At 37.4% G+C, this 16,772-nt stretch overlaps 1 protein-coding gene across 4 annotated transcripts in view; it reads right to left on the reverse strand.

Annotated features, from left to right (window-relative positions):
* Positions 1-9,388: 9,388 nt before the first annotated feature.
* The window catches only part of NFAT5 (nuclear factor of activated T cells 5), a 106,257-nt gene continuing 98,873 nt past the window's right edge, over positions 9,389-16,772 (reverse strand). For all 4 annotated transcript variants that reach the window (XM_032854063.1, XM_032854062.1, XM_032854064.1 and 1 more), the window contains 3 exons: positions 13,662-16,164; positions 12,760-13,003; positions 9,389-12,076 (listed from right to left, as the gene is read on the reverse strand). In XM_032854063.1, coding sequence (XP_032709954.1) covers positions 12,768-13,003; positions 13,662-16,164 — 2,739 coding nt within the window. In that variant the 3' untranslated portion in view covers positions 9,389-12,076; positions 12,760-12,767. The remainder of the gene's footprint in view (positions 12,077-12,759; positions 13,004-13,661; positions 16,165-16,772) is intronic.

Genomic DNA, 16,772 nt, shown 5'->3' on the forward strand with positions numbered 1-16,772 from the left:
TGCTAAACTGATGACTTTCCTTTTGGATGCATTTTGGTCCCACAATTTTGGGGATGAAATTGTAATCCTAGAGTTTCATTAACTGAACAATTTTGACATTAATATTCCAACTTCCAATTTCAATTATTAAAGTCGGGCTCTCTGTCAGTATAACTCAAGAAGAATATGATGAAATGCCACCCTCTTGTGGTGCACTGAAAGAAAACAGGAGAGATTAGGCAAAGCCAGGTTGCCTGAAACTGCGAACAGGTCCTGGACCTGCCAAGAAAATGAGGGCGGCAGACCAGAGCCTCATGTGCTAGATGCTGACAGGTACTTGGGTATTTTTCCCTCTACAATACACACAATGGCATATGGCTAGGTGCTTCAGTTTGAAAAATATTTTTTTGTTACCTTCATGCTCACTGCAATTTTGTGTAAATTCCTAAAAGTTCCCAGTGAAATAAATAAAACCCATTTCTATAAACAGACCCACTCACTGGTTTCAGTGAAGCTACTGATAGAGGCATACAGGCAAAAGTGGAATCTACTAGGGAAGATGGGATTAGAGCATGCAATAAGAAATTATGGCCCCAGGTGCCTGGCTGGCTCAGTCTGAGATGCAGCTCTTGATCTCAGAGTTGTGAGTTCCCACCCTATGTTGGGTGGAGAGCATTCCTTAAAAATAAAATCTTTAAAAACAAACGGCCAGAAGCCTATACGACTTGAGAGCTCTCCCAACGAGGCTGTTTCATATTGAATGGTAATGGAACAACCTATTAAGGTCCTTGCAGGGAATCTACAGGACATTTAGAGAGATCCAGGTAAGAATGTTACAGAAATCACGAAAAAAATAGAATTCAGTAAACACATGCCTAGGGGCAGCAGTATCTACTGTGATTTGCCTGATTTATTCTGATTTTATCTAGTCACTGGGCTAGGTACTCATCTAGGCACTGGGAGCACAGTAATGAACAAAACCAAGTACCTCATGCTAGGAAGAAAGAGCAGGCTAAGAGAGAGATGGGATATGAGTAGTTTTGTTTTATAAAGACTTCCTCGATAAGGCTCCGTTTGAGCAAAGACCTGATAAAGTGAGAGAGAGATGCAGATGCGTGAAGGCAGGCACTCTAGGCAGCAGTGATGGCAGAATGCACATATCTGAGGCAGGAGCATGTACAGTGTGAGGAAGAGAGAGGACAGACGTTCACGTGACTAAAGCAGAGAAAGGAGGAGTGGCCTGGGTCAGCCACATAGCTGGAATCAGCTCACACAGAGCCTTACGAGCTCTGTAAGTATATAAGAATAGAAAGTGGCTGGAGAGTTTTGGGCAGAGCTCTAATATGACTCATGTTTAATGCTGGCTGGTAGGGAGGAATCAAGTATAAGAGTGATGGAAGCATGGCTTGTGCTTATGGGACAGTGTGCCAATCTACTTAATAAATGCTTTGAGTAACAGAGGTGTCAAGTAGAAGACGTATTTATAAGGTTCAATGTATCTCAAAGGTTGGCATAACAGTAGTTGATAAAGGATCGTATCTAGGTCAAATAAAAACCTCAAAGGTATTTTGGCTTAAGCAACTGAAAGAATGGAAACTCCATTTGCTAAGATGATCAAGAATCTGGAAAGCATATTGAGGGCAGAAGTTGGGGTCAGGAAGGGTGAATCAGAATTTGACTTCAGGCATTCTATATTTGAGATAGATGGTAATAGGTACCTGGAGTTTGGGGAGAAGTTATGACTGGAGGCATACATATGGAAATCTTCAACATAGAGAGAGTATATAATGCAACGTCAAGGATGAGATTACCACTGCAATAACAGAGAAGAGATCTGATGATGGACCTCTAGGGCTCTCCAGTGTTAGGAGGTCAAGAAGATGAGTATGAAAGAAAGTACCCAGCAGAGCGGGAGATCGGAGTTGCAGGGTCCTGAAAACTGAGAAAAGAAAGTGTTTCAAAGAGGGAGTGATCAGGTATGTCAAATACTACTCATAAGCCAAGTAGGATACGTCTGAGAATGGACCTTTGGATATAGCTAGGTGGAGGCTATTCTGGTGATTTTGACAAGAGATATTTCAGGAGAGTGGTTTCATGAAAGCCTGATTGGAATGGGTTCAAGAAAGAATGGAAGGAGAGGAAGTGGAAACTTTGTGTATGGAGTTATGTGGTCAAAAAGTTATTTTTTTAAGCGATAAAGGAAATTACAGCAAATTTATATGCCAGTAGGAATGACTCAGAAAAGATTTTGATGCTGGAGAAAGAAGACAATTAAAGGAACATGTCTTTGATTAAAAAAACAAGGGGGGCACAAAAGGATCTGGGATCTAGCAAACAAGGGCAGAATAGCTAAGTAGTATCAGGACTAGTAATACTAAAACAAGGTTAACACTTATTAGGCACTTACTGTGTGCCAGGAACTAAGTAGTTTTTACATGGATTAATTTACTTCGTTCTTGCAATAACCCTAAGAGAAGGGCTTTATTTTTGTTTCTGCTTTATAAGTAAGGAGATGGAGGAATGGAGAGGTTAAATAACATGTGCAGGAGCCAGAACTCCACTGAGGTGGGCAAACTCAAAGAGCCTCTGCTTTCAAGTACTACACTGTATTGCCTCAGCTGAAGCAGGACAATGGCACCAAGAAAGAGAGCAAGAGTAGCTACCAATACATTTTTTTTGTTTTTTAAGATTTTATTTATTTGACAGACAAAGATCACAAGTAGGCAGAGAGGCAGGCAGAGAGAGAGGAGGAAGCAGGCTCCCTGCTGAGCAGAGAGCCCGATGCGGGGCTCGATCCCAGGACCCCGGGATCATGACCTGAGCCGAAGTCAGAGGCTTTAACCCACGGAGCCACCCAGGCACCCCAATACTTTTTTTTTTTTTAATGACATTTTATTTATTCATCAGAGAGAGAGGGCGAGCACAAGCAGGGGAGTGGCAGGCAGAGGCAGATGGAGAAGCAGGCTGCCTGCTGAGCAAGGAGCCTGATGTTGGACTTGATCCCAGGACACTGGGATCAAGACCTGAGCTGAAGGGAGATGCTTAACTGACTGAGCCAACCAGGCACCCCCCAATACTTCCTCTTGAGAGCAAGACCATTAAGCATTGCTGTTGAGAAATTGTAGCTGCTTTTATACTTCTAGAGTCCCTGTTGTGTCCTGAGCAGGCATAAATGATATTCCATTTCTCTTACAGGCCTGATTATATGGCTGCTGAGAATGTGTTTGCTCCTTAAAACATGACATAGTAGTATTCTTATCAGCTTAGAGTAAAGCAGGACAACCACTTCCCCTATTCTGGACACTGTAACAAATTATGTAACCCAGCACTGCATCCGCTTTTCTGGCAGCCACTTAAAAGTCTCAACTTCAGATCAGTCTTTTGCCCACACAGGCAAGTTTTGGATCCAAGTACTTTTTTTTTTTTTTTTACCCTCTTATTATTTTTACTTCAAAAAATTTTTTTAATTAAAATTTTAGGTCACTAACATACAGTGCAATATTGGTTTATGGAGTAGAATTCAGTGATTCCTAACTTATATACAACACCCAGTGCCCATCATAACAAGTGCCCTCCTTGATACCCATTGCCCATCTAACCCATCTGCCACCCTCTTTGATATTTATACTTACTGAATTTCATTTCGTTATCACTCCTTTCCAGTGCTGCTGAAGTCAATAAATACCAAAAGAAAACTTTTAAACACATTTAGAACAATGGTAGCATTATTGAAATATATACAGTCTCCTAAAATGACAATTTGTGTTTATATACATCTGGGTATGTTGAAAATTCAGTCACTTTCATAGAATCAATAGACACAGTCTGTATTTGGTAAGAAGGTATAAACATACGATTTAAAGCACTGCTTCTGAAGTTTCATATATTTTTTATTTATATATCATATATTTTTATTTATATATCATACTCATATCTACGTATCATCTGTATTTGTGTTTAATATCAATTACATTTCTCCATAGTCTAGTAGGTGCACATAGATTTTTTTTCTCATTTCAAATACTGCTAGTGGTATGTTATATATACACCACATTTTGGTAAACACCAATTTATATATTTGGAAATAACTGCAGAAGAACGACAAAAAGAGATTATTACCTCTGGATATTTGACTGAGGGCTGGGGAGATTTCATTTTTAGCAAAATTACCTCTGTGGTACATGATCTGCTACCACGCTAAGTCACTTTGTATGTTGCTGGCAAAACTACTAGGCACAAAGTAAATGCTCAAAAATAGATCTTTAGTTCTTACCTTTTCCAAATGATTTTATAACTTCAGCCACATACTCATGTTGCTCAAAACTGACAATCATGGATATGAATTCATTCACAAAGTTTGAGGAAAAAAGACAGTTACCCACTGCAAAATGAAAACTTTCAATGTTTTATTTTTGACTGCAGCTGTTTACAGAAATATAGTTGCGAGTATACAAATGTTCCAATAGAAGCAAAATATCTTTTTAATATTTAACAAGTTATCACAGATAGCTAAAAACATAGATGCAAATGAAATTCCCCCACAGAACAAACTGAAACTATCTGGTGTCAGTGCTCTGAAATCCCAACTATGAAAGCCATATACACAAAAATGTAATCCTTATATCATTGCAGGACAATGGAAGAAGGCAGTTCAGTGGTTGACCAGTGTGCTCAAGCAAAATAAAATAAAAGTAAAAAATTTAAATGGCAGAATGGTAGCTAAAGCACTTGAGAACAGGTTCATGAAATATCTGCACTATGTTAATTAAAAGACTAAGTAAAAGAAGTGCATAAAACTCAGTAAAATTTGACCAAAAAAAGTAGCCACTACTTGGAGCTTATCAATTAGAAGGGAGCAAGGCGAGCAGATACATTCATTAGCTCAAAAGAAATTAGCTCAATATCACTGGAATCAGTTTGTAGCTACTAAAGTCATAAACACTTCAGTGCAGGACAGTTCTTTATTGGACACATTAGTCTGATTCCAAAGCCACACTCAAACATCTGAGATGGTGTGTGTGTGTGTGTGTGTGTGTGTGTGTGTGTGTGTGTGTTGTCCTGAGGTTCATTAGCTAAAATAAGAAGCAACCCCTATAAACTATTTCAAACCAAATTACTTCCGGGGGAAAAAAGAGAGCAAGGATGATATGGTTAAACAAAGGTCTTTTAGAAGAGATACTACAAGTTGGAGTCAAATAGAATTGTGGTAGAATTCTTTGGATATAGGAATATATTATGCAATAAAGTGGGGTAGAGGGGAAAGGGAATAAGAAAGAAGGAATGTACCTAGAGCATCTCCCCACAGTTTGCCTATGTATTGCCAGCACCAAGGTTTGTAGAGTAAGCCACTTATATTTCCACTGCTAGTATTAAGCAAAGACAGCAGTGGTGATATTTATAAAGTAAGTATACAATTATTTTTATTTTGAATGTGCATTTTTCTTCTGTGAGTTAATTCATTGGGTGATTTGTAAACAGTGGAAGGAAGATTACAGCAATAATTATGGAGGTACTGAATATACATGGAGATTAAAATGACTGGATCAATCTACTTATCTTGTTACTTTATATTTACCAGAGGCATACAATTGAGAAAGGAGAAATGCCCAGATTATATAATGCACTGTCTTGTCCAATATTTATTTTAGTAAATAATGCTTGTCTGAAGCGTAAGTTCCAAGAATAGCTATATCTGTACTGCATCGGTTCTCATACAAACCAAGCTACTTTTAAATAAGTTTTATCTATTTAAAAAAGAAATTAAATAAGGTGCTTTGTTGACCTGGCCAGTCATCTTGTTTAATATCTCAGATACAAATATAAATACAAGGAATGATATTCTGAGAGTTGGTCTAGCCAGACCAAAATTGTGGTCTGCTGGTAAAGTAAGAGGCAATGAAAAGAAAGCTTATATTATCACTGCCCACAATGTACCCATTTCATGGATAAACAGGAGACTTTAGCACCCGTCAATTGTTTTAGCTACTTAAACATCATAACAATTAAAAGAAATATAGAAGATTGCACCTATATATTTAAATCAGTCATTTAATGTAAACTTTTTAGTAAATGGTAGTAGAATGCCAAACTAAGTTAACTGAATTATCAAGAACTAAACTGTTTATGTACATAAAACATACTATATTTCTATAGGCAGTACTGAGAATAAATTATCATTGCCAATAAATGATTATGGATAACCAGGTTAAGTTGAATTTATATAAAGAACAATATGCAACTATTTGTATGACTAGGAGGGAACCTTTCTAGATCTTACTGTATAACATTTACCCCAGTGGTTTTCCAATGAGCATACATCAGAATCACCTGGAAGGCTTGTTAAAACACAGAATGCTAGGTCCCATGCAAGAGTTTCTGATTCAATATGTCTTTGACAGGGCCCAAGATTTGCATTTCTAACTAGTTCCCAAGTGATACGGATGTTGGCTGGTGGGCTGAGGACCATACTTTGAAAACCACTGGTTTATACTGTTTATGTAGAAAACTCTATACTACAAGGTTCTTATAAACATGACACAAAATATACTGGAGGAGACCTGGTTTTAATTAAGTCTCAAACATACAGATTAGCAAGCTGAACATTTAATATTTCTAAAATGATTTGCTGAAGTGTAATCATTTCCTCATATAGTCAATTACATTTCAAAGTCTTAAGTACTACTATATAGTCATTTTAGAAAATATTCACATAATACTTATACCAAGCTGGCTAACCAAAATAAAAAGGGACATAAAGAGTTAAGATGTATTCATTAAGAAGGAATCATCACTATACAGCATTCTTGACTTCTTTGGAATGATTAAAGTGCATAATATCTTTTGGGTATTAAGAATATTGCATAAAGGTTTGCAGTCTTCAGAGCCACTAAGTCAAAGAAATACTCACACAGGGAAAGCAGCTCTATCCCAAAACTACTGTTCTCCTGCCCTCTTGTTAGGCACCACCACTGCAATAAGGAGCTAGAACAGAGGCAAAATTAACGAAAACCAGACGGACACTCAATTCAACTGTATTCTGTTGAAAGGAATCATTACCTTAGTTCTAGAGGGATTTCAATATAACTTCTTTATTTCCTTTAACACAATTTTTCATAAAGATTATGAAGGTTCTGACAAGAAAAAGGTGCACTATGATGAATTACATGGCCTTATCTAGTTAGAAAAGTTGATGTGACCAGCTTTTACCTAAACTATGTGTAGTGATTTATTTTCATCCATCTGAGTAAGATCAGAGAAGATGCTTTAAATACTTCCTTCCTGAAATTTAACTACAATTATTTGTGTACATGGAGTCTCAAAGATAATAAAATTTTCATTAGCATTCAGGTAAGACCTATCATTAGTTGATCAAGATGATGATAAATTTAGGTAATTTATATAAAGCTAAAACAGTATAATTCTATAATTTATTACTTACCATCCCTCAAAGGAACAATTCTAGCAATGTATCTTCTCTGTTACTCTTAGGCCAAAGGGAGAAATTTATGAAGTTGTTTTCTACAGTAATCGAAAAATGGAGAAAGAGTGACTAAATGGAAAAATTGAAGTTGGGGCTATGAAATCATTTGTGTATTTGTTTTTGGCAATAGTGAAAAATGAAAATACAAGAAAGGGGCACTATCATGGTAAAAAGGCACTTTTTCCATAAGCATTTGATTTAGATATAAAATATTAATTTAAAAAAATTTCCTGAAAGTGGAATAAAAATAGAATTTTATTAATAAATGAGGCTAGAATGGCATGGAAAAAAATGGGATTAAAGAAGTAATTAGAGCACTGAGACAATTCACAAGTGACACTATGTTACTCTGATATTTACTGCATTCTGCATTATGAACATTATGTCCATGATTTAGTTTCAGTGACACAAATAAGCAGAGGAGAAAACCTCTTTTTAATATGTTATGAGATTCTACTAACCTAACTTACCAGTGCATGAACTCTGAGCTATTTTTCTAATAAAGCTGCCGAACTATATAGTTTCTGTCTCCACGGAGTCCCTCCTTATAACCAAAGCTGTACAGATACAACACGGCTGCACTGAGTAGGGATGAAGCCTGTGGTCATGAAGCAGAGTAAAGCTAACAGGCCTCATATAATTTTTAATTAATTAGAAAAAAAATCAACTAGGAAACAGCTATTAGAATTAGAATTAATTGTTCAAAAGGACTATTATCTTAGTTCTAGACGGGTTCAGATATAACTTCTCTCTCATTTCCTTTGACATTATTTTTCCTAGGCAGATTAACTGAAGTTGTGATGGACAAAAATGCACTATAATGAAATTCTCAACTACAGCATATACACAATATTACCAAAAAAGAAAAGTAAGGAAGATCTTTCACTAATTCTGCTTTTATAATAAAGCCCTTCAAAAACCTGTTCTAGGGAGACTGGTAAAAACAGATATGCACTAAATAACAGCACAATATTCTAATTACAAAGGTAACATGATAAAGCTCTGAAGCAAATATGACTTCTACTTATCTTCTCCCATGTTGGTGTGGATATATAATGGAATGACAATAAGGAACAACACACACACGCACGTGCGCACACACACACACACACACACACACACACACAGATAAGCTCCAAGCATTAAGGTGAGCTGCTAAAAGCAAGAGCAGTTGAATGTAACAATATAAAGGAATAAAAAAGGTTCATAGTTTATTTAGGTCCTTCTGCCATAAATAAATTTAATAAATTGTTGCTTCCAAGGCCTTTGCTAGCTCTTGGAATCTCTCCCATTTGTAACAGTAATCTGGAAATTGTATTATTAGCACAAGTATCAACCACTGACCACTGAGCTAACTCTTCAGTAAGAAGAGAAATGCTTTTTGAAACCAAATATTCAGAATGCTGTACTTAACATTGACCTTTAGGGGTAAGGAACATTAAACAATGTTAAAAAAAATTTATCATTATTGAATAAGAATATGGTAGCATAGCACAGCCCTTGTATAAATAACCACAAAATTTATGAAAATAAAAATAGGGTTTTCTGCCTCCATCCAATCAAGCCACTATACAGTTCAGGTGTATGTTCTGTTCTAAACTTAGATACTATTAAACAGAAAATTGGTCCCTGGTGACTTGGCATTGGCAATCAGCATTTTACAATGATAAGCCTCTTGCTAAACAACAGAACAGAAGTCAGCACACAAGCCAGTCTTCTTGCCACCACTTCATCCACAGAGCAGTGTTAACAAACATTTTAATTGGAACTTGGTGAACAAATAGACTTCCTGAGTCTCCTGTGTAATCTCTTAGAAAAAAAGTCAGAAAACTCAGAAATAAACTTACAGTATTTTATTTCTACTTCTTATTTTTATACCTGCTGGGTAAGCTAACTCTTTATAACTCTGCAATTAGAGTTTTACATTTTAAAACTGAAGCACTGGATTGTGTGGCTGTCCTTCTTATAACCTGAACTATATTGGGTAATTTTTCCTGACGGGGTGGGGAGAGATGATATATTGAGGAAAATGCTTTTGGTTCAGAGAATTTATAAAGTAGCTCTGGATATTACAAGATGGGGAAAATGTTATTAAAATTACAAACATGGGATTTTTTTTTTAGTGTCATTATAAATAAAAGGCATACAATACAGAAAGCCAATTAATAACAATAACAATAAAATATTAAATATATAGTGAGCAAGGACTGAATGGCTCATTCTTTTGAAACACCATTTGACATAACTGCCTAGATGGGTTTCCTTACTCTTAACATTTTGCGGAGTGAAAGATCCAGCAAACACACAGTAAGCTGCCTTTAGCCCACTAATAACATCAAGGAACTGCCTGATGGAATGGCCACAGATGAACAGGTCATATGTTTCAAAAGATACTTAAATACTCAATAAAGACATAACAAACCCCCCCCCCCAACTGTTATCAGACGCCACGTTGTGGTAGAACATCAGACAAACTCACAAATTTAACCACAAAAATGTGTGGCAAAAAAAGAATAGTTTATATATATGTATATATATAAATTTCTATATTTATGCCAATGTACTCACTCAGTACAAATAGCAAAATAGTATACCATTTCCTAAATACAAAATATAGCTTTCCAAAAAAATGAAACACACATTAGATATAAACCATCCAAAACTTGAACGATTGAAAACTGTATTCAAAAGTAAATGACCCAGAGTAGGTCTCTTTCTGAAAAGTTCCCTTCATATCGGCAAGAAGCCTGTACTACTGAAAACGTAATTCAATGCCTCTCAATCAGAGAGAGAAAGAAAGAAAGGGTTGGGGGTGGAGGAAAGAATATATAAGAACAAAGAGAAAAAACAAATTAGAAGAACACATTCAAAGAACTAAGGAAGACCACAAAAAGGGGGAAAAAATCTGGCTGTATAAACAAAACCAACACCACAATTCCACAAAGGTCAACCAAATGTATAGGACAGAAAAAAATTGAAAACAAACAGAAAAGTAGCCTTCAACAAACAATTAACAGGCTATTTTTTTGTACACTTAAAAAAATAAATGAAACGGACATGAATACCAAAACATCTTATCTACATATAGAAGCCACACACAATTTGGCCTTAAACTGTATTAACAGCTTTCTACATGCCAAAAGGGAAAAAAGACATAAGCATGTGTCCAGACAACAGGTTGTAGTGAGAAGAGAAGTGGGCATCCCATGGGTGGCAAGAACACCCAGAACTGTATAACTAATGCTACAACTGCAAATTCTGGAGTGTGTAATTTTGCTCTCTATAGATGTAACACAAGTTAATTCTTCATTTTAAGTCAATGATATGACCCTGTAAAGCCCAAGGCTTGTGGGAACCATCAGATAAGTGACCACTTCAAACTGTAAAGCACTGAGGTGACAAGTGAATTACACTCACTGCAGTTCAGGGAGAAGTGATGTTTCAAGAAATTTTAGTTTGCCTTTTTTTTTTTTTTAATTAAAATGTACACTGTTTCCTATTAGAGGGAAAATTTGAAGACTTCAGAACAGCACCGTTCATGGAAAAAAATGCATTGTTTGTTTCTCAGGAATCAGCTCCCCTCATTCCTGAAAGGGTAGCCCCCTGCCCCACCTGTGCTGCAGGAGTTGCTGGGTTACCCCACACCAAAATGGCCTCTTCCTTTAAGTTGTTACAGGGTCACAAAGCTAACAGTATATTACTAATTGTCTAAAAAAAAGTGAAGAAGAGGGGGAGAAGAATATAAATGAATATAAAAAGGGAACATCGGTCCACGACTGGGATAAAAAGAAAGACTCAAATTGCTATGTCAGTTTTAACTGCTGTAGGAGGATATCAGAACATAATTTACCACACATTATCCCCTTCATTTTTTTGATAGAGCAAGATAATTATTATTCTATGCACAGTTATGGCTGAACCCTTTAAGAGAAACACAGAGAATTAACAACTCTCTGAAAAATAAAATTGATAGCATTCGGTTTGTGTGTTGTCTGCCTTTGTGATAAAGAAGCCTCTTATCTGTGTAGAGCTCTTAATACAGCTTACTTATCAGAATGTTACCCCTTCAGTTTCTCCGTAAAAGCTGAAAAAATATTCCTTCACTTTGGCCAATAGCTGTGCTTTTTATATTGAAAAATCACAGCCTTAGTTTTCGTTACTATTTGAACTTTCCTTTTTTAAAAGCCATTACTTGACTAAAACAATGCAGGAAATAAAATATGAAAAATGAAAAAAGAATGAAAGTAAACATGACATTATGAATTACTTTCTAATAGCAATAATAACTGAGCAGTCCAGCTTTTGGATTTAAACTGTACTTTTAAAGAAACAGTGCCTCGGAAAATAGCAACAATTAATTCTGTCAGCTGGAAACTTAAATAGATTCTCAGTCATCACTGTTATTAGGAATATAAAATATGAAGACGTTACCAACGGTGGCTAATCACTGCAACAGGCAGCACTGATGTGCTCTTTTGCAGTAAGAGTAAAATCTACCCATTTACTCAATCACAGTTTTTCATACTTCGTTTTGTTTTTAAAGTAACAGTTCAAAAATCCTCATGGAATCACATGTTCTCAGGACATCTTGGAATCAGAATTTTCTTCATGGAATTTCTAAAAAAGAAGGAGAAGTTGAATATAACTCACTAGGGAGTGAAATCATTTAGAAATTTCCCATTACCCAATGGGATGTCCATTGGGTAATGGGACATTACCCAATGTCCCCAAAGTTGGATGTCCCCAAAGTATATTCTAGTACTATAAATGATACTCCATTATATTTATACTTCCATAGACTTTTCTAACTTAGTCTGTATTTCTTGAGGAAGGGAGAAATGAGATGTAATTATATCCAATATATAGTACATTCGTTAGATATTCTGTCATTCCACAGCAAAGAAACTTAGCACCAGAAGGATAGCCTAGTACTAACAATACAACTACGAGCTATCATTCAGGGTAACTTATGCAGATCAAAAAAAGTGCCATCTTGGGAACTGGGTAGCTCAGTTGGTTAAGCCTCTGCCTTCGGCTCAGGTCATGATCTCGGAGCTCTCTGCTCAGCGGGGAGCCTGCTTCCCCCTCTCTTTCTTCCTGTCTCTCTGCCTACTTGTGATTTCTCTATCAAATAAATAAAAATTTTTAAAAAAAGTGCCATCTTGTGAGAAAGTCGTATTTCAAAAGAGTAGGGTCTAAAGAGTGTTATTACTTAAACCCAAATCTGATACAGTTTATATCAGAATAATACAATTTATCGATGCTTTTCAATAAAAAAGAAGCCAAAATGCAATACTTACTCATCCAGTTAAAAGGTGCCAGTTAAGTTGTTCCCTTGGTTTTGCAATGAAACAAGCAAATCAATCTTTTCAATGTTCTGGTTGGCGTTTATAGAGGATGCTAGTGAAGAATTTTCTGGCATTTGCTGAGAAAGAAGTGTTGTCACAGGTGGCTGGCCCTCATTCTGGGGTTGGCCTGGCTGACTTATGGCCATCAACTGATCTGGCAAGGTAGCTGGTCCAGAAGTTAAAAGCTGACTACAGTCTGCAGAGACATTTAAAATAGAGAAGCTACCTGATTAGTTACTTTCTGTTAGGATTCATAAGAAGATATTTATTAGTTGCCGGGGCAAATTCATAATTGTACTTATTTAAAAAAGAACCAGAAGGGAGGCACGTGACAGCCCCCCAAAAAGGTTTTCACCAAACGGTACTAGAATTCATCCCAGGTCTCCTCTAAGTGATATACAAATAAAACTTTGCTTCGTTAATCTTAAGGCCTACACATTTTCCTTGGTATATAAACATTAAAGATGAGTTTCTACCTCCTTGGAAACTACTTGCTTTAATTGGCAGAGACATTTTGTCATTCTTACTTCATTTTCCTTTCAAGTTTATAGATTAAAATGGCAAACACATTCATTTACATTCATGACCACATTTAGTCCTCCCAATATCCTTTTTGAGTAAGTACATAATATTATCACCATTTAAGATATGGAAACTGAAGCTTTTGCAGGTCACATAACTTGTCCACGATCTCATAGTATATAAGTGGTATAGCTGGGACTTGAACTCAGTTTTAAGTATATTCTGTGCTCTTAAGACCCCTGTGTTTTGCTTCCTTTTAATAAAAATAATAATGATCTGACCATTTCAACTAGTAACATTTAAGAAATAAGAAATCAGAAAGAGTTTCTTACTATTTTGAATGCCAAATAAGAACATTCCGGAAGTCTGTTGAGATGAGCCAGGAGAATTCTGTAGTTGGTTCATCGTGCCTCCAGTAGTGTTGTGAAACAAAGTCGCCTGTGGCTGAGGTGAAGATGTGGCTCCCTGGATTCCAGGCATGTTGTTCTGAGGGGAATAAAGAGGAGACTGCTGCATGTCTTGTTGGTTCATACTAGTCTGCAAAGCAGACATGGATGCTGGAGAGAGGAACAGTGTTACTTGCTGCTCTTGAGAACTGGGTGACCCTTGGACCAACTGAATCTGAGGAGAGGTATGGAATAAGGAGGTTTGTGGCGACTCAGACTGGGTAGGACCTGGGTTCTGAAGAGAGGAAACTGGAGGCTGGTTCTGAAATTGCATGGGCTGCTGCTCTTGATTCATTGGAGCCATATTATTTTGTTGGTGAAAGATGGATTGGTTCTGTTGCTCCTGGTTAGCCATTGGATTTTGACTTGGGTTGAACATCATGTTTGGTGGTGGCTGCTTCTGAGACGCCATCGTGGCCATGGTGTTCTGATTACTGAACAAAATGCTCTGCTGCTGTTGCTGCTGCTGCTGCTGCTGCTGCTGCTGTTGCTGCTGCTGCTGCTGCTCCTGGGACGGAGAGTTACTCTGGATAGCGACTATCGAGTGCTGAGACTGGAAGATTGTTCCTTGTTGGTTCTGAGGCATTGGATTAGGAGGCAGGGAGCCCAGCGACACTTGAGGCTGGAACATACCTTGCTGGGAGGGTTGTGCCTGTTCCTGGGAAAGCATAGGGGTCTGGATGTGTGATATTGGAGCCTGCTGTTGGAAACCAGCTTGCTGCTCAGTGTTAGATGTTGACTGAAGTGGAGAAATGGAGTTCTGAGCTGCAAAAAATGAAATCTGTTCTTCTTGGGCTACTGTGTTACTCTGAAGATTATTCATAGGACTTTGGGAAAGAAACAGGTTGGCCGACTGCTGGTCTTGAGGAACAGAAGAGCCCTGGAGCACAGCCATGGTACTCTGAGAGTGAAACATTGGAGGCTGCATTTGTTCAGAGGACGTTGTAGAAGTCTGACTGTGGACAATAGGACTTGGGCTGTGGAAAATAGAACCTTGAGTTTCCTGGGAAAGGTTCTGAGCATCAGCAATAGGATTTTGAGGATGAAAAAGTGGAGCCTGTGAATGAGAAGACTGCTGCAAAAAATTCCCAGACTGGAGTGACATCATCTCATTACCTTGCTGGAATAAACCATTACCTTGCTGCTGAGTACCATTATTCTGCACACTCATCATACTTTTCGTAGATGAGAAAAGGTTGACTTGAGATTGACTGTCCCCACTATGTTGCATTTGGACCATGGTCTGAAAGACAGTGTTCTGAATCTGCTTTGCTTGTGCTCCAGGTTCTTCTCCATCTCCTGAACTTGATGTCTGGAACATGGTCGTGCCAGGGGTTGCAACCTGTTGTGTGGTGGTTGTAGTAGTTTCATTTCCAGAAACTGCAGGTGGAGAAGAAAACAATTCACACTGCATTTGCATGTCCTCATTGGTAGATAACGCACTCATGATGTGAGACGTCTGCTGGTAAACTGGAGATTGCTGAAGGTTCCCATTTGCTGACGCAGGGGAAGGAAATAGCTCAGACTGGATCTGGGCAGCCGCCTGACAAATACTCTGCTGCATCTCCATCACCATCGCAGCTGATGATTCCATCACTTGTTGCTGTTGCTGTTGCTGCTGCTGACTGGATAATGTGTTTTCAGTCGGTGGATGAACACTTTCAGCTCTTCCAGCTATTAAATTATCTGGTCTAGTATGGACTGCTGGTTCTGTTGAGGAAAACATTCCAGGGCTTACACTATTTTGAATTTGACTGACTTGCTGAAAAATGTCTGCACTAAGCTGTTCTTGAACATTCTCATTACCATCTGGAGCAGAAAATAAAACTGAAGATAACTGTTGTTGTGCCTCTAAAACTTGTTGGACCAAGTCAACATTCCCACTGCTGCCACTGGCAGTACTGCCTGTAAAACTTCCGGCTTGCAAATGCTGAATCGTATTCTGTAGTTGACTCACGCTATTCGGTGATGGGAAAATATTGGATGAAATCTGCTGCTGTAAAGTCTGCGCTTGTTCTTGTAGTGGTGACTGCTGCTGTGGCTGGGATGATTCAGTCAGGTGTGACAAATTAACCACTGTACCATCTGACTGTAGCACTTCTCTAGACTGGGTTTCTCTGGTCTGAAACTGGGTTGCCTGCTGCAGTAGTGCATCACTGGTGGGCAACTGATTGGAAGCAGAAACTGCTGGAAAGGTACCAGGCTGTGAAATGTCCTGTGTTTGGATAGTTGTCAGGGTCTCTGGGTTGTATGTCTTAGGCTGAATCTGCTGCTGCTTTTCATTTTCAGAAGGTAAGTGGGAAGAGGATGACGATGAAAAAGACCCATTTCCTGCTATGTTAGAGATATTTTCTAATGTTTGTTGAGTTGATCCAACTGTCTTTGTAGTCTAAAAAATAAAAATCCCCAAATAATGTGTCTATATAAATATTAAATTAACTCATAAGATACTTCAAAAATTATTATTCTAAAAACATATGTATATACAGGACCAATTTTCCACTCTACCTTATTTTTTCAGAAAACAGGTAAGACTAGGATTCTCTGATGATACCATGATATCTGTCATTAGGATATCTTTTTAATAAATGTTATAAGCACAGATAGTCAAACAAAAACTAATCAGTTTTGACTAAATCAGTTTTGACTAAAAACTAATCAGTTTGACTAAACTAACAGTCAAACAAAAAATAATCAGTTATTGATGTGCTTAGGACAGGAAGAACACATTAATTCTATTCATGAATTAATAGTAAATTTAAAAATACTTCCATCTTTAATATTTTGGAGGGAAAAGAATAAGTGAAAAAGGGAAAGGGAGTTACAGAAAAAGACTGGGGGAAAAAAATGTCTCCAATTCTGAAAATACTACACCTACACTTTCATTAATACTCCATACCCCACAAGTCTAGCTAATATTAATTCTTCCCTTTCCAAGGTATATTGGAAGTCACTTTGCAGGCTATTTTATTAGCATGTTAAATCACTCTGAAAAGC

Source organism: Lontra canadensis, unplaced genomic scaffold (genome assembly GCF_010015895.1).
Source record: "Lontra canadensis isolate GAN:19392208 unplaced genomic scaffold, GSC_riverotter_1.0 scaffold8, whole genome shotgun sequence".
In the NCBI taxonomy this organism is placed as follows: domain Eukaryota; kingdom Metazoa; phylum Chordata; class Mammalia; order Carnivora; family Mustelidae; genus Lontra; species Lontra canadensis.